Source organism: Pseudophryne corroboree, chromosome 8, assembly GCF_028390025.1.
Source record: "Pseudophryne corroboree isolate aPseCor3 chromosome 8, aPseCor3.hap2, whole genome shotgun sequence".
Taxonomy (NCBI): Eukaryota; Metazoa; Chordata; class Amphibia; order Anura; family Myobatrachidae; genus Pseudophryne; species Pseudophryne corroboree.
In genome coordinates, this window is record NC_086451.1 from 62,574,384 (window position 1) to 62,592,605 (window position 18,222).

The 18,222-nt window shown below is 46.9% G+C and overlaps 1 protein-coding gene across 2 annotated transcripts in view; it reads right to left on the reverse strand.

Annotated features, from left to right (window-relative positions):
• Positions 1-1,698: 1,698 nt before the first annotated feature.
• Positions 1,699-18,222, reverse strand: part of MIGA2 (mitoguardin 2) — a 72,117-nt gene continuing 55,593 nt past the window's right edge. For both annotated transcript variants that reach the window (XM_063936487.1, XM_063936486.1), the window contains exons 10-16: positions 10,436-10,508; positions 10,254-10,340; positions 10,078-10,176; positions 8,136-8,270; positions 5,634-5,687; positions 4,803-4,919; positions 1,699-2,205 (exon numbers count right to left, since the gene is read on the reverse strand). In XM_063936487.1, the coding sequence (XP_063792557.1) occupies positions 2,005-2,205; positions 4,803-4,919; positions 5,634-5,687; positions 8,136-8,270; positions 10,078-10,176; positions 10,254-10,340; positions 10,436-10,508 (766 nt within the window). In that variant the 3' untranslated portion in view covers positions 1,699-2,004. The remainder of the gene's footprint in view (positions 2,206-4,802; positions 4,920-5,633; positions 5,688-8,135; positions 8,271-10,077; positions 10,177-10,253; positions 10,341-10,435; positions 10,509-18,222) is intronic.

Sequence of the window (18,222 nt, forward strand, 5' to 3'; positions counted from 1 at the left end):
GTATTGCAGTTTCTAGAATTCACCAGTTGAAATAATAATTAGATGGGCATGATAGGATTTGTAGTTCCTCCACTCTGGCTGTCATCCCAATCTGGGACTTTTAAACACAAAATGTAAATAAAACCAAACTGACTGGATGTAATGCCACACCTATGGCCGGAGGCTCCTGCTGGGCTTCACTGGGTTTTTCTATGTACAAATAGCTCTACATGACATAAGGGGATAAAAAAAAAAGGACTAAAGGTAAGGTTGCTAGTGTAATATCTGCCGTCGCTACAAATGTCATAAAATGCAGAATATTTTTAACATCATAGCAAAACTTTTGAAATTTACAGGACACTTCCTCCACAATCTAATCCTGAGACTAGGGTACCACTACCTAAAACGATATACAGTTATTTATACTACATTGGGCTATTGCCTACACATAGTGATGGGGAAAGATGTGCAGCCAGGAGAGCCAATGGAACACATATGCTGGATCATCACTGCAATTTATTTTCACCTAACAACACCTGCCTCTCTAGCCATCAGAACTGCAGCATGCACAGCCAGATTAAGTTTTGCTACTAGAGTGTTTTCATCTGGCAGAGAACTTGGCCATGTTCTCCAACGAGAAGACAGCAAGACATGACCAACAAAGTTTGCAGAACATCCGATTACAAATCGCACTCCGTCCTCTTCCTTTATGATCCTCTCCCGCACTAGCCAGCGGCTCAATCCCATCACCACTGCCCGCTTCTGTGATAATCATCGTTCTCCGTGTAGGATTCCTTTTTCAGACAGGAGGGGAGATTTATCAAACTCTGGGGGGTAGATTTACCATTGCTTCTATTAGATTCTAGATATCATTTCTCTAATACATCCTATAAAATGATAGCCGGATTCTGATTGGTTGCTATGTGCAACACCTCTGCTTGTCTGATTTAGAAGCTTTATAAATCTGCCCCATGAAGGCGAGAAGGTGCCCAAAGCACTAATTTCATAGACTGCCAGATAAATGATAGAACTTGTCTACTTTATCTCTCTACATGGCTTGATACGTTTCCCCATAATATGGAAAAATAATCATACAAATACCTTCTAAAACACATATAAGATACTGTACAGTGAGTTGACTGATAAAACTCATACAGGCATTTTGTGGCCCCAAGATTTCCCACAAACTCTCTTCATTGGACTAAATAGGACCTAGGGGAGGAAGACGGGATAACACTGCACTTGGATTCTACTATCAACAGTAGAATAGAATATGCTTTGATTTGTAGGTTAAATGTGCAAGTACATAAATCATTTTGGGGCAGATGTATTAACCTGGAGAAGGCATAAGGAAGTGATAAACCAGTGATATGTGCAAGGTGATAAATGCACCAGCCAATCAACTCCTGACTGTTCATTTACATATTGGAGCTGATTGGCTGGTGCATTTATCACCTTGCACTTATCACTGGTTTATCACTTCCTTATGCCTTCTCCAGGTTAATACATCTGCCCCAACTTTGTTAGTAAATACAAGTCTCAACAATACCCGGCAACCACAGACTAGAGAGCGCGTCAGTCCATGAGGCAATACAGGTTTCTGAGGGGGTTAGTTGTTCTGATAAATTCATAACCGTACAATGTCCTGCTTTTTACATTCTCTATACAGTCTCTTCACATTCTGGGTACATTAGCTACAGAAAGTAAAATCTACTGTGGACTAAACAACATTCATAAACAAAAACCACAAATTAAAATAAAAAATCAAGTTACAACCTTTTGTCTTTTACCTTCATAGTTTGCTTTGTAAATAGTTTATAATACAAATAATGAATTAAAATCCGTGATCTCCATTCGTGTCCGCCGACAGATAATGGGCGTAAAAATTGTGCAAGTAATAATTTAAATTAAAATAGTAAAACCAGCAGCAGGGATTTTTTTCCATCTCCTCCCGCTGCCCTAGATTCCGGTTATCTGTACATCAGTGCAGCCTAAAGTCCTTCAGCGTGGCTTCCATCACTGCAGTTAGAGGTGGAGATCCTGGGCTCTGTCTCCAGCAGGGACATCCCCATTCATCTCACGCACTGTGTCCACACCAAGGTATCCCAGGAGGATGTCGCTGCGTCTGCGTGAAAGATGCTGGATGTCTTCTGCCAGGGATTGGACTGTAGTGTATCTCACCTTATCCAGGTCAAACATGTCCTTTAAATACTGCACTATCTGGAACTGTTTTGGAATACGATCAGAATTTGACATTAGAACAACAATTTATTTCAACCTATTCAAATGCGTTAAGAACAATGGGACAGTGACACTTGGGACTCTAGAACTACAGGTATACCTCACTGAGACTTGAGATTCTAGAACAATGGCATACAGTATTGACACTTGGGGCTCTAGAACAATGGCCCACTGACACTTGGGGCTCTAGAACAATGGCACAGTAAGACTTGGGGCTCTAGAACAATGACGCACTAAGACTTGGGGCTCTAGAACAATGACACAGTAAGACTTGGGGCTCTAGAACAATGGCACACTGACACTTGGGGCTCTAGAACAATGGCACAGTAAGACTTGGAGCTCTAGAACAATGGCACAGTAAGACTTGGGGCTCTAGAACAATGACGCACTAAGACTTGGGGCTCTAGAACAATGACGCACTAAGACTTGGGGCTCTAGAACAATGGCACATTGACACTTGGGCTCTAGAATAATAGCACACAGACACTTGAATAGACATTAATAAACAATTCAAAACTGTTGCATTGGATATTTACTTCATTATGTATTTAGATGCAGAATTCTGCACATTTAGGTGACATGTCAATTTTGGCAACTAACTAGGCCAGGAATTGCTACGCGAGTTGGGTTAATCAGGACATATGACCAGACATGTCTGAATGCCAGAGAGCTACTGGCCAACACACATCAATGAAGCCCTGTAGGATTGCCAAACACTTGAATTTGTCCAATCTGGATGTCTAAAGTCCCCCATACATGACATATATACTGTGGCAATGTCTCGATCCCAGGACGGCCAGCTCGGGAAATTGGGAATATTAAAAAAAAAAATAATAATCCTGATTACCTGATCCCGATAGAAAATGGTCGCAATGTGCAAATCTGGCATTTTTAACATGTTAATTTCACCAATGGATTGCCAATCATCGCTGGCTGGTGGATCTGGTCGGCAGATCGCCCCATAGGTGTATGGTAGCCTTAAGGCCAGATCTACCTGCTGACCAATTTAGGTAAGCATACACACTTACCGATCGTCACCTCGATGTGTCTGCGCTGACATCACAAATGAGACATTTGAATTTGCCGTACAGCTGAGATGTCAGTCACTGGTAGTCCTTGCAGCAAGTGTATGGGCGGTCGGCGGGTCACCATACAGACAGTTACATGTGCCAATATATTGGGCATCGGCTATGCTGCATGGCCGACGTGATGTGTCTGAACAACGTCGTTACTTTGTCGATTCGATAGAATGGAAGAGCTATCGTCCAAAGTGTACACAACATAACTCATAACTCTATACAGATCCAGATGTTTGGCACTGAGGCCAGATGATCAGGTCTAAGTGTGTGTGGCCACTTTTTAAAGGTAGATCCAATTAGCCGCAGGTTGAGTCGTGTGGTCTGTTCCCCTGGGTAAAGTTCCTGGAGCTATGCAGTTAAAGACCAGTGATCAACCCACAGTAATATTTGCTCACACCTCCTGAAGGGTGCAAGTAAATATGAGCGGTAACTGCTGCCTCGGGGCTGCTCAACTCAACTTGAGGGTAACGGTATCTGCCCCTTTGTGGCAGAAAAAATAAAACAAACAACTTGCACTATGACCGACCCTGTCCAGGCTCACAGGATAAAAGATTAAGGCAGGCAGCAACTGAATATTGTAGGGTTAAGATAGGAAATAGGTTACTACACAGATTCCCAAGAAGCAACAGGAGCAGATCTTATATGTGCCTATGGCATTTAGGACATGCAAGCAGTCCTTTCACATGTAAGAAGATGGGGAGGGAGGATTATACCAGGAGCAGTGTGTCTGCTCCCAACAAACGGAGTTGCAGGGCAGTATTAACGGAAGGTAACAGCAGCTAACGCTCTCTGGCGGTACGGTGGGCATGAAAACAAAGACAAATATAAGTCACCTTCAGCACATTTTTTTGTACTACAGCAATGGCATATTATGTAGGGATCTGGTCAGGATGCCAGTGAATGAAATACCAGCGCCGGAACTCCAACATCAATTGGAATACGGACCGCCGGCATACCGAACGCAAGTACGCCGGGGTCTCCAACATTTTAGCCGCGATTGGGGGGGGGGAGGTTAGAGGTTACCAGGCATACTTACCCAGGAATCTAAGTAGTTCAGTTAGGAATCCTGGCAGTAAGGATACAGACACTGGAATCCCGACCACTGACAATGCCGCCTGCCGGAATCCCGGCTGACAGGGGCTATTCCCACTCCTGCGTGTCCACAACATCCATAGAATGGAAACAGAACCTCTGACGAACCCACAAGGGGCTTCCTTGCGCTCGCCCCCCTGCCGGCATTCTAGCGCCCGGGATCCCGGCGTCAGTATGCTGACCAGCATCACATACCCAGCACGTACAGTTATGCTGGGAAGTGTCTGGTCATTGGGAAATAATGCATGTGATCTAATACTGTATGTCCAACCATGTTAGTGAGTGTTCTGTCATTATGCGATAGATAGATAGATAGATAGATAGATAGATAGATAGATAGATAGATAGATAGATAGATAGATAGATAGATAAATGAAATACTATCAGAAAAACAGGAAATAAATAGCTTACCTTAAAAAAATTACAGATTTCTGTTAAATTCTCTTTCGGACCGAGAAATCCATATGCTAATATTGGGCTGACATGCTCCGATACGGAGTAGAAATGTGATATGAAGCCATCTGGAACCTGATAAGATAGCATGTGCTTGTAAACATGGGCACACATACTGTATACACACAGTCACACAAACCCTAATCCATCCCTGCATATGGCAGATACCAGTCAGCATCTCATAGTAAGGAAGTTTGTGATACGGACTTTGTTTCACAAACATTTGACGCAATAATCAATATTGGAGAAGAGACTTGCAGTAATACTTTATGCTGCTGAGGAACCCAACATGTTCCACGCCTGCTAACACTTAGGGGTATATTTACTAAAGTGGAGGCTTTCAAATGTGGAGCTGTCTCCCATAGCAACCAATCAGATTCTAATTATCATTTACCTAGCGCCTTCTTGAAGATAACAGCCAGAATCTGATTGGTTTCTACCGGCAACTCCTCCACTTTTGTGAACCCGCCCTTTAGTAAATATACACCTTAGTCAAGAAACCACCAGTGTCACATGTAGCCCTGTCCACGCCAATATAAATACACCAGTGGCCCAGTACACTCCTTAAGTAGTCTGTGCTGCTTTAAGAATTCTGTTTATCTGATTAATCAAACCTGCCCACAAAACTGGGGTCAAACAGATAAGCAGGAGATGAATGATAATAAAAGAGCTCCTAGTTAAACACAATAATAATAATTATTATTATTATTATTATTAATAATAAATAATAATAATATTGTTAAACTTGTCTTTTTAATTTTATTTCCAGTAGAGTGCATCAGTATTTACCATGAGAAGTCTCCGTTTTGCTTTTAAAACGGACCAGCAAGCCGTTGCCAGTGCCTGAAACATAAATGATTAGTGTTAGGTGGTACAAAAAAAAGTAACATATCAACTAAGCAAAATAAGGACTAGAACGTGAACACCTATTAAAAATAAACAACTAGGCTTTTGTCTAAACACAGATGGCTACTGGTTTAGGTAGGTTCATCATGTAAATGAAATACTGCATACAATTATGCCAACATGTGTTTTATTAGATGCAAGGGACTTAGGGCCTAATTCAGACCTGATCGCAGCAGCAAATGTGTTCTCTGATGGGCAAAACCATGTGCACTGCGGGGGGGGGGGGCAGATGTAACATGTGCAGAGAGAGTTAGATTTGGCTGGGTTATTTTGTTTCTGTGCAGGATAAATACTGGCTGCTTTACTTTTACACTGCAATTTAGATTGAACACTCCCCAAATCTAACTCTGCACATGTTGGGGGTAATTCAGACCTGCAATCGTATAGTCGCCGCCTACAGGGGGAGTGTATTTTCGCTGTGCTGGTGTGAAGCAGAGCTGCACAAACTGATTTTGTGCAGTCTCTGCGCAGCCCAGGACTTACTCAGCCGCTGCGATCACATCAGGCTGTTTGGGGCTGGATTTGACGTCAGACACCCGCCCTGCAAACGCATGGACTCGCCTGCGTTTTTCCAAACACTCCCTGAAAACGGTCAGTTGACACCCACAAACGCCCTCTTCCTGTAAATCTCCTTGCGATCGCCTGTGAGAATGGATCCTTCGCACAAACCCGTCGCTGACCGGCGATCCGCACTGCAGCTGTGCGACGGGCCTGCGCACTGTGGTGCACGTGAAGTTTGGGCCTGATCACCCGCTGTGCGAAAACGCACAGCAGCGATCAGGTCTGAATTACCCCCAATATATCTGCCCCCCCCCCCCCCCCCCGCAGTGCACATGGTTTTGCCCATTAGAGAACAAACTTGCTGCTGCGATCAGGTCTGAATTAGGCCCTTAGAACCTAGGATAGCCTCTCACAGGAATAGGACAGCGTGCACAGAGCAACCACTGAATTATATTCCTTGGTAAACAGAGCTGTTTTGACAACAAAAATGAAACCAATAAATCAGCAGTATTCACCATCCTATATTGAAACATTTGAGGTAATTTAGAACTCAGGGGATTATTTACTAAAGCCTTGGATGGAGATAAGGTGGACGTAGGTAAAGTACCAGCCAATCGGCTCCTAACTGACATTTTTCAAACCCAGCCTGACACATGACAGTTAAGAGCTGATTGGCTGGTACTTTATCTCCATCTACATTATCTCCACCCAAGGCTTAGTAAATACACCCCCGAAGGGCCTCATTCAGAGATGGACGCTGATGCGTACCGCAGCACAGTTAGCCTATATCAGCAAATGGCGCACACGCAACAGCTCCATTGCGCCTGCGCAGACTCAAACATTACGGCGGACGTTAACAGGATGGTGGCGCGCCGTTGGTTGGGTATGACGGGCCAAACAGGGGCGTGGCCGAGAACATTTTCGGTGCGGCTATGTGATGTCATAAGCAGCCGCTCAAATTTTAAAAATGGCGGCGCATCGCCTGACAGCGCGATCTTAGTTTGATGCATCCGCATCGTGAGGTGGCGCCACATATGCTGGGCGGCCCTCTGCATGTGAGATGGATGCGATCTGCGTCCATCTCTGAATAAGGTCCTAAGGGGGTCATTCCGAATAGATCGTAGCACTCAGACATGCGGGGGGATGCCCAGCACAGGGCTAGTCCACCCCGCATGTCAGTGCCGCCCCCGAACCCCCACCCCCCACTTCGCAGAAATGCAAAAGCATCGCACAGCGGCAATGCTTCTGCATCTCAGGAGTTACTCCCGGCCAGCGCAGCCCCTGCGGCTGGCCGGGAGAACCTCTTCGCAGCCCCGGGTCACAGCGGCTGCGTGTGACGGCACGCAGCCGCCGCGGCCTCCCCCACCAACGGTCCGACCACGACTGCGTTGGCCGGACCGCGCCCCCTAAATGGCGGCTTAACGCCGGCATCCAGACCCCTCCCGCACAGCGACCACTTCAGAGGCGATCACTAGGCAACGATGGCCTTCGGCCGCCTGGCATGCGCCGGCGCATGCGCAGTTCTGACCCGATCGCTGCGCTGCGAAAAACTGCAGCGAGCGATCGGGTCAGAATGACCCCCTAACACTGTAGTCAGTGTGGTATTCTACAAGTGTAACCTTTTTAGCACTGCAGCTGATAAACAAGCTGAGCTTGGAATGAACATCTGTCTGATCGTTGCTCTTTGCTTCCCTTGCCCAGGAAAGAGCTGGGGCTTGCAAGTGTCGGCTCTGAGGGCCACCTGTTGCCTATCACTGTCCTGCACTGTACTGGTAAAGTGACATAGTGTTACCGGTTGCTATGGGTTACAAAACTTTACTTTACAACCTATGTACCAGTTTTCCCAAAGCCTGAATGGTATTTCATGTATTCCACTTAGCTTACAGTTTCCTTGAAGCTGTCGGACAGCCAGCGATTACGCAGTACAGCAATCACAGACATCGGTGGGTCTTCTAGGTCCTCGAAGGCGTCCATTAGGATAAAATCCAGTGCTATGTCAAAGAAGTTCATGCAGACCACCTGCGCAGAACAGACAGTATTTACTAAGCACCGGGATACAGTGATAATAACCTCACAGCACTGGACCTCCTGCCAGGACTGCCCTCAATACCCATTATCTAGCAACGCAGCAGAAGTCATTACTCCTTGTTAATGTTCCTTATGATTCGATAAGGAAGTACACTATAAACATGTACTTAATGTTGGCTTTATCCACCAGAAAACCCCCCTGGGAGAAGCGCTCTTGTAATCATAAAATGTTTTTATTGCTCTCTCCTCCTTGGAGACTCTACCTGGGTCTCTACAGAATACGTTCAGAACTAATCTGCATTTACAAAACAGCCCTCTAAAAATACTGAATCTAGCTTCCCACTTACATTAATACATACAAATAAAAGGGCTTATTTTACCCAAGGAAAGAGGACAGGCTCCAGGTGTTTCAGAGAGCCCTGGGAGTTGGTGGTAACTGGTGTACTGTATGTCGACTAAGAGGGACTATTCCCACTCGTGGGTGTCCTGCAAGGGGCTTCATTGCGCTCATCCCCCACCGGCAAACTAAAGCTCGGGATCGCTGCGTCGGTATGGTGACTGGCGGGATCCCAAACACCAGTCACCTGAATTTAGGTGCAGTAGTAGGGTAGAGAAAAGGCTAAGAGGATACTTACTCCTTTCAGCCTGCAGACTCTATCCATGGACTGACTTCTTTAGGGAGTGCCCCAGACTTTTTAAGTCCAGGATGCCATCTGAATAAAGGGGATCAGTATGAAATACCTACAATCAAAATCCTGACTGTCTAAATCCCGACAACAATAGATCGACGGTCAAAATCCCGACAAGGTCAAAATACCGGTATTTAAAATACCGACAAGGTCAGAATACCGACATTTAAAATGTCAACAGGTTAACAAGTCGACACAAGTTTTTCATAATTTTTTTGTGTGTGTATGTCGACATAGGTTGACATAGACACTGTTTAAGTATAACGCTACGCTCGCCATGCTTCGGGCACGGTGCCTCGCTGCGCTCGACACACTATTATATTCCCCCTCCAGGTCCACTAGGATGGTAAAGTATGAACAAGTTGGTTTCAATAAAATAAAAAAAATCATGAAAAACTCATGTCAACTTTTTGACCTGTCGACATTTTAAATGTCGGTATTTTTACCTTGTCTGTATTTTAAATGTCAGTATTTTGACCATGTCACGATTTTGACAGTAGGTTAATGATTGTCGGGATTTTAATTGTAGGTAAACTGACCGCATCCCGAATAGAGGAGTTTGTAACTGAAAGGAGCATCAATTGGACATAAATGAAGACATGTCTAGAAACACTATGCTAAAATGGGTTAATCTAGCACAGGCCCATGGAGTATGATTTGCTGGGAAGGGGTTAGTAGGGCCTATCATCCTACTGTCCCATAAGACATTTACAGTAAGGAAAGGAGTATGCTTGCTGCTGCTCAGACTTTTCTCACCAAAATTACGGTCAGGCATACATTGCCAGTAAATAAAGGTTGACAGGCAGGGGCAGCCATTTTGTGGCATCTAGCCAACAATGGGAGGGAAAGTTACACAGTGTTCTACAACCCTTCAAATATGTATTGTCACTGTGGGAAATGTACATTAGACAGAATGACAGGATGGGATCCTAGATCCACTGGAAGAAATAGGCAATTGTATTCCTTGGTTGCTTAATTCACTGATTGGCCTTTCACCCATTCATGCCCGGTGTTTACAACACTTGAGGTGGTGCCATGTTTGTTTGCAAAATAAACCCTTGTGACTGAACCACAGGTCATTTAGACTCTGGAAAGAAAAGTTTCCTTACCCCTCGTCCTTCGAGCTCTCTCTGTGTGGTGGGCCACGTCTCTTCCTTTAGAGAATAACGCACCATCTCTTCATAATTCTCAATGAATCCTTTAGGGTTCTGAGAAAATAACATATACATTAAAACTCAATAAACAAGTCCGTATATCACTTTCCATTATAAAGTCCATCCAATACCTTTTCAGCTTTCACCATAAGTCCCGTCACCATCTGCTTCCCAACTTCGCCAAAAAACAACTGGTTCCCTTCTTCCTGAAGTAACAACTACAAAAGAAAAACAATAAACGTTGTTTTTCTTTTCCTTCGACTTCTAAAACAAGATACTGTGGGTAAGGAAACAACAACAAAGTTCTAATTACCTGGAAGGCCTGACGGACACAGTGCAGCTTGGCCAGAAAGTCCTGGTCATTATAACATCCCAGCAACGTCGTTCTGAAATTAAAATGCAAAGTGCACCATTGTATAATCATGGTTATCAGCATTCACTGTTTATAGGTTGCCACCTAACACTAAACATGAAATGTTAGGATATGACGCATAAAGGCCAAACATATTACCCAGTGTTACCTTGAAATTCCATTGCAGCTCTGTTAAAACATCAATGTGATAGTGTTACAATTGAGTTACATGTGGCACAAGTCAAAAAGCTGAAATTTCAGTCAGTTAAACAGACAGTGCTATTACCACCACCAAAGTCCCAGGTCAGACCCAGGATTTGGAACATGGGGGGTCATTCCGAGTTGATCGATCGCTAGCAGTTTTTAGCAGCCGTGCAAACGCTATGCCGCTGCCCTCTGGGAGTGTATCTTAGCTTAGCAGAAGTGCGAACGATTGCATCGCAGAACGGCTACAAAAAAATATTGTGCAGTTTCTGAGTAGCTTCAGACCTACTCAGCGCTTACGATCACTTCAGACCATTCAGTTCCGGATTTGACGTCACAAACACGCCCTGCATTCGCCCAGCCACGCCTGCGTTTTTCCTGCCACGCCTGCGTTTTTCCTGCCACGCCTGCGTTTTTTCGAGCACTCCCTGAAAACGGTCAGTTGACACCTAGAAACGCCCACTTCATGTCAATCGCTCTGCGGTCAGCAGTGCGACTGAAAAGCTTCGCTAGACCTTGTGTGAAAATACATCGGCCGTTGTAAAAGTACGTCACGCGTGCGCACTGCGCCGCATACGTATGTGCAGAAGTGCAGATTTTTTACTTAATCGCAGCGCAGCGAACATTTTCAGCTAGCGATCAACTCGGAATGACCCCCATGGTTCCAATCCGGGTCAGACCTCATTCCCATTGCAGCTCCGCCCCGGGCTATTCCTGGGTCATCAGCATTTACATTGTACCTTAGTGCAGTCTCTCTTCTGCCAGCGCTTGGAGAGGACATCTCCCAATACCGGGAAATCCAGCTCTCCCCATGCTTTAAACAGCACCCGGGTCAGATGACCTGGGTTACCCGTTTACACTGTAGCCTACCTGGGTCCAACCCTGGTCGCTACCCAGGTAGGATTCCTGGTCACTGGACCAGAGTTTATTATTTTGAGGGAGCCGTTTCCACTGAGCCGCAACCCTGGTTATCACGCAAATTACCCGGGTTTTAGCGGCAGTGGAAAAATAAGAATTTACTCACCGGTAATTCTATTTCTCGTAGTCCGTAGTGGATGCTGGGAACTCCGAAAGGACCATGGGGAATAGCGGGCTCCGAAGGAGGCTGGGCACTCTAGAAAGATTTAGGACTACCTGGTGTGCACTGGCTCCTCCCACTATGACCCTCCTCCAAGCCTCAGTTAGGACACTGTGCCCGGACGAGCGTACACAATAAGGAAGGATTTTGAATCCCAGGTAAGACTCATACCAGCCACACCAATCACACCGTACAACTCGTGATATGAATCCCAGTTAACAGTATGAAACAACTGAGCCTCTCAACAGATGGCTCAACAATAACCCGATTTAGTTAACAATAACTATGTACAAGTATTGCAGATAAACCGCACTTGGGATGGGCGCCCAGCATCCACTACGGACTACGAGAAATAGAATTACCGGTGAGTAAATTCTTATTTTCTCTAACGTCCTAGTGGATGCTGGGAACTCCGAAAGGACCATGGGGATTATACCAAAGCTCCCAAACGGGCGGGAGAGTGCGGATGACTCTGCAGCACCGAATGAGAGAACTCCAGGTCCTCCTCAGCCAGGGTATCAAATTTGTAGAATTTTGCAAACGTGTTTGCCCCTGACCAAGTAGCTGCTCGGCAAAGTTGTAAAGCCGAGACCCCTCGGGCAGCCGCCCAAGATGAGCCCACCTTCCTAGTGGAATGGGCATTTACAGATTTTGGCTGTGGCAGGCCTGCCACAGAATGAGCAAGCTGAATTGTACTACAAATCCAGCGAGCAATAGTCTGCTTAGAAGCAGGAGCACCCAGCTTGTTGGGTGCATACAGGATAAACAGCGAGTCAGATTTTCTGACCCCAGCCGTCCTGGAAACATATATTTTCAGGGCCCTGACAACGTCTAGCAACTTGGAGTCCTCCAAGTCCCTAGTAGCCGCAGGCACCACAATAGGCTGGTTCAGGTGAAACGCTGACACCACCTTTGGGAGAAATTGGGGACGAGTCCTCAATTCTGCCCTATCCATATGGAAAATCAGATAAGGGCTTTTACATGATAAAGCCGCCAATTGAAAGAAAATCGACAGAGCCGAGATCTGTACTTTAATGGAGCCTAGTTTTAGGCCCATATTAACTCCTGCTTGCAGGAAATGCAGAAATCGACCTAGTTGAAATTCCTCTGTTGGGGCCTTTTCGGCCTCACACCATGCAACATACTTCCGCCATATGCGGTGATAATGATTTGCTGTAACCTCTTTTCTAGCTTTAATAAGCGTAGGAATGACTTCCTCCGGAATGCCCTTTTCCTTCAGGATCCGGCGTTCAGCCGCCATGCCGTCAAACGCAGCCGCTGTAAGTCTTGGAACAGACAGGGCCCCTGCTGTAGCAGGTCTTGTCTGAGCGGCAGAGACCACGGGTCCTCTGAGATCATCTCTTGAAGTTCCGGGTACCACGCTCTTCTTGGCCAATCCGGAACCACGAGAATTGTGTTTATACCTCGCTTTCTTATTATTCTCAATACCTTTGGTATGAGAGGTAGAGGAGGGAACACATAAACTGACTGGTACACCCACGGTGTCACTAGAGCGTCCACAGCTATCGCCTGAGGGTCTCTTGACCTGGCGCAATACCTCTCTAGTTTTTTGTTTAGGCGGGACGCCATCATGTCCACCTGTGGACGACCCCACTGATTTACAATCATTTGGAAGACTTCTGGATGAAGTCCCCACTCTCCCGGGTGGAGGTCGTGCCTGCTGAGAAAGTCTGCTTCCCAGTTGTCCACTCCCGGGATGAACACTGCTGACAGTGCTAGTACATGATTTTCCGCCCATCGGAGAATCCTTGTGGCTTCTGCCATTGCCATCCTGCTTCTTGTGCCGCCCTGTCGATTCACATGGGCGACTGCCGTGATGTTTTCTGACTGGATCAGCACCGGCTGGTGTAGGAGCAGGGATTTTGCTTGACTTAGGGCATTGTAAATGGCCCTTAGTTCCAGAATATTTATGTGAAGGGAAGTCTCCTGACTTGACCATAGTCCTTGGAAGTTTCTTCCCTTTGTGACTGCCCCCCAGCCTCGTAGGCTGGCATCCGTGGTCACCAGGACCCAGTCCTATATGCCGAATCTGCGGCCCTGCAAAAGATGAGCACTCTGCAGCCACCACAGAAGAGACACCCTGGTTCTTGGGGACAGGGTTATCAGGCGATGCATCTGAAGATGCGATCCGGACCACTTGTCCAACAGGTCCCACTGAAAAATCCTGGCATGGAACCTGCCGAATGGAATTGCTTCGTAAGAAGCTACCATCTTTCCCAGGACCCGCGTGCAGTGATGCACCGATACCTGTTTTGGTTTTAGGAGGTCTCTGACTAGAGAAGACAACTCCCTGGCTTTCTCCTCCGGGAGAAACACTTTTTTCTGGACTGTGTCCAGAATCATTCCCAGGAACATTAGACGTGTCGTCGGGACCAGCTGTGACTTTGGGATATTCAGAATCCAGCCGTGCTGGCGCAGCACTTCCTGAGATAGTGCTACTCCCACTAACAACTGTTCCTTGGATCGTGCCTTTATTAGGAGATCTTCCAAGTATGGGATAATTAAAACTCCCTTTTTTCGAAGGAGTATCATCATTTCCGCCATAACCTTGGTAAATACCCTCGGTGCCGTGGAGAGTCCAAACGGCAGCGTCTGGAATTGGTAAGGGCAATCCTGTACCACAAATCTGAGGTACTCCTGGTGAGGATGGTAAATGGGGACATGCAGGTAAGCATCCTTGATGTCCAGGGATACCATGTAATCCCCCTCCTCCAGGCTTGCAATAACCGCCCTGAGCGATTCCATCTTGAACTTGAATTTTGTTATGTATATGTTCAAGGATTTCAAATTTAAAATGGGTCTCACCGAACCGTCCGGTTTCGGCACCACAAATAGTGTGGAATAGTAACCCCGGCCTTGTTGAAGTAGGGGTACCTTGATTATCACCTGCTGGGAATACAGCTTGTGAATCGCTGCTAGCACGGCCTCCCTGTCTGAGGGAGCAATCGGCAAGGCAGATTTTAGGAACCGGTGGGGTGGAGCCGCCTCGAATTCTAGCTTGTACCCCTGAGATACTATTTGAAGGATCCAGGGATCCACCTGTGAGCGAGCCCACTGATCGCTGAAATTCATGAGGCGGGCCCCCACCGTACCTGGCTCCGCCTGTGGAGCCCCACCGTCATACGGCGGACTTGGAAGAGGAAGCGGGGGAGGACTTTTGCTCCTGGGAACCTGCTGTTTGTTGCAGCCTTTTTCCCCTACCTCTGCCTCTAGAGAGAAAAGACCCTCCTTTTCCCCCGCTTGTTTTTCTGGGTCCGAAAGGACTGAACCTGATAAAATGGCGCCTTCTTAGGCTGTGAGGGGACATGGGGTAAAAATGCTGACTTCCCAGACGTTGCTGTGGAAACTAGGTCGGAGAGACCATCCCCAAATAATTCCTCCCCCTTATAAGGCAAAACTTCCATGTGCCTTTTGGAATCTGCATCTCCAGTCCACTGGCGAGTCCATAAGCATCTCCTAGCAGAGATGGACAATGCACTTATTTTAGATGCCAGCCGGCAGACCTCCCTCTGTGCATCTCTCATATATAAGACTGAGTCTTTGATATGGTCAATTGTTAGCAGAATCGTGTCTCTGTCTAGTGTGTCAATATTTTCTGACAGTTTATCCGACCACGCAGCGGCAGCACTGCACATCCATGCTGACGCAATAGCTGGTCTAAGTATAATGCCTGAGTGTGTATATACAGACTTCAGGATCGCCTCCTGCTTTCTATCAGCAGGTTCCTTAAGGGCGGCCGTATCCTGAGACGGTAGTGCCACCTTTTTAGACAAACGTGTGAGCGCTTTATCCACTCTAGGAGGTGTTTCCCAACGTAACCTATCCTCTGGCGGGAAAGGGAACGCCATTAGTACCTTCTTAGGAATTACCAATTTCTTATCAGGGGAAGCCCACGCTTCTTCACACACTTCATTTAATTCATCTGACGGGGGAAAAACTACAGGTAGTTTTTTCTCCCCAAACATAATACCCTTTTTTGTGGTACCTGGATGTAAATCAGAGATATTTAACACCTCTTTCATTGCCTCAATCATGCAGTGAATGGCCTTAATGGGCATTAAATTTGACTCCTCGTCGTCGACACTGGTGTCAGTATCCGTGTCGACATCTACTTGTGCCATCTGAGATAGCGGGCGTTTCAGAGCCCCTGAAGACTTTTGAGACACCTGGACAGGCACGAGCTGAGAACTCGGCTGTCCCGCAGTCGGCATGTCGTCAAATTTCTTATGTAATGAGTCTATACGTGCACTCATTTCCTTCCATAAGCACATCCACTCAGGTGTCTGCCCCCCAGGGGGTGACATCCCTTCTAAAGGCATCTGCTCCGCCTCCACCTCATTATCCTCATCAAACATGTCGACACAGCCGTACCGACACACTCCACACACACAGGGAATGCTCAATATAGAGGACAGGACCCACAAAAGCCCTTTGGGGGGACAGAGTGAGAGTATGCCAGCACACACCAGAGCGCTATATAAGGCAGGGACTAACTGAGTTATGTCCCTTATAGCTGCTTTTTAATATAAACTATATACTGCGCCAAATTAAATGCCCCCCCTCTCTCTTTTTTACCCTTTTCTGTAGAGTAGTCTGCAGGGGAGAGCCAGGGAGCTTCCTTCCAGCGGAACTGTGAGGGAAAAATGGCGCCCAGTGTGCTGAGGGAGATAGCTCCGCCCCTTTTCCGCGGCCTATTCTCCCGCTTTTGTATGGAATCTGGCAGGGGTATTTACCTCATATATAGCCCCTGGGGCTATATATTGAGGGATTTTTGCCAGCCAAGGTGTTTTTATTGCTGCCTCAGGGCGCCCCCCCCAGCGCCCTGCACCCTCAGTGACCGGAGTGTGAAGTGTGAGAGGAGCAATGGCGCACAGCTGCAGTGCTGTGCGCTACCTTGGTGAAGACTGATGTCTTCATGCCGCCGATTTTCCGGACCATCTTCTTGCTTCTGGCTCTGTAAGGGGGACGGCGGCGCGGCTCCGGGACCGAACATCAAGGCTGGGCCTGCGGTCGATCCCTCTGGAGCTAATGGTGTCCAGTAGCCTAAGAAGCCCAATCCGGCTGCAAGCAGGCGAGTTCGCTTCTTCTCCCCTTAGTCCCTCGCTGCAGTGAGCCTGTTGCCAGCAGGTCTCACTGAAAATAATAAACCTAAGACTATCTTTCTTCTAAGAGCTCAGGAGAGCCCCTAGTGTGCATCCAACCTCGGCCGGGCACAAAATCTAACTGAGGCTTGGAGGAGGGTCATAGTGGGAGGAGCCAGTGCACACCAGGTAGTCCTAAATCTTTCTAGAGTGCCCAGCCTCCTTCGGAGCCCGCTATTCCCCATGGTCCTTTCGGAGTTCCCAGCATCCACTAGGACGTTAGAGAAATAGGTATAGCCTGACGGGAGTATGAATCCAGCAAAACACAGAAAGACCAATGCAGAGTTGAAGGCAAGTCCAATTGCTGAGCATACAGATAGAGCCACGGTTATCTTGGCTTCTTTGCTGCGCCTAAGCACGCCATGGTTTAACATAAACCCTTCATCTATTGTCCTCAGCTGCAATATAATACAGAGAACAATACAGCAGGGGATTAAGTCAATACAGCAGGGGATTTAGTCTGACTGTCCTGGCTCAATTAATCCTATTAAAGGCCAAGATAAACATGGTTCCATCTGTATGCAGCGGGTTTTTTTCGCACTGTACGTGGTCCTGAACCAAGGGGTACACAATCCGTCTCTGCCTTGAACAAGCGGAGCTCTCATGTAGGCTAAATTCAGAGTAGGATGTACAGTGTTCTGCATTTATGTAAATGACCATGTTTTCAGATAGATCTTTTTATATAGAGGATAGAGGCCGAGGAAGTGCACACCAATAATAAATCAGACAAGCGAAGCCAAATCCCCGGTAAGTGATTTTTTTACGTGAAAAGTGCTGCAAAAATACATAGGTCCACTGATTTTCTTGGACACTGTGGGGTATATGCAATTGCGGTCGAATTCGCGGCAATTATCGCCGTTTTTTAATTCGACCAAATTCGCCAGGTGAATCCCGGCAGGTGCCTGCCGGGATTCACCATATTCAATGAAAAACGGATTCGCCAGAATCGCGGGCGAAAATCGGCCGATTTGGCGGATTTTGCCGCGATTTAAAAAAACGGGAAAAAACGTGAAAAACCCGTAAAAAAAAATGGCGTGGGGTCCCCCCTCCAAAGCATAACCAGCCTCGGGCTCTTTGAGCTGGTCCTGGTTCTAAAAATGCAGGGGAAAAATTGGCCAGGGATCCCCCGTATTTTTAAAACCAGCACCGGGCTCTGCGCCTGATGCTGGTGCCAAAAATACGGGGGACAAAAAGAGTAGGTGTCCCCCGTATTTTTCACACCAGCATCGGGCTCCACTAGCTGGACAGATAATGCCACAGCCGGGGGTCACTTTTATGCCGTGCCCTGCGGCCGTGGCATCAAA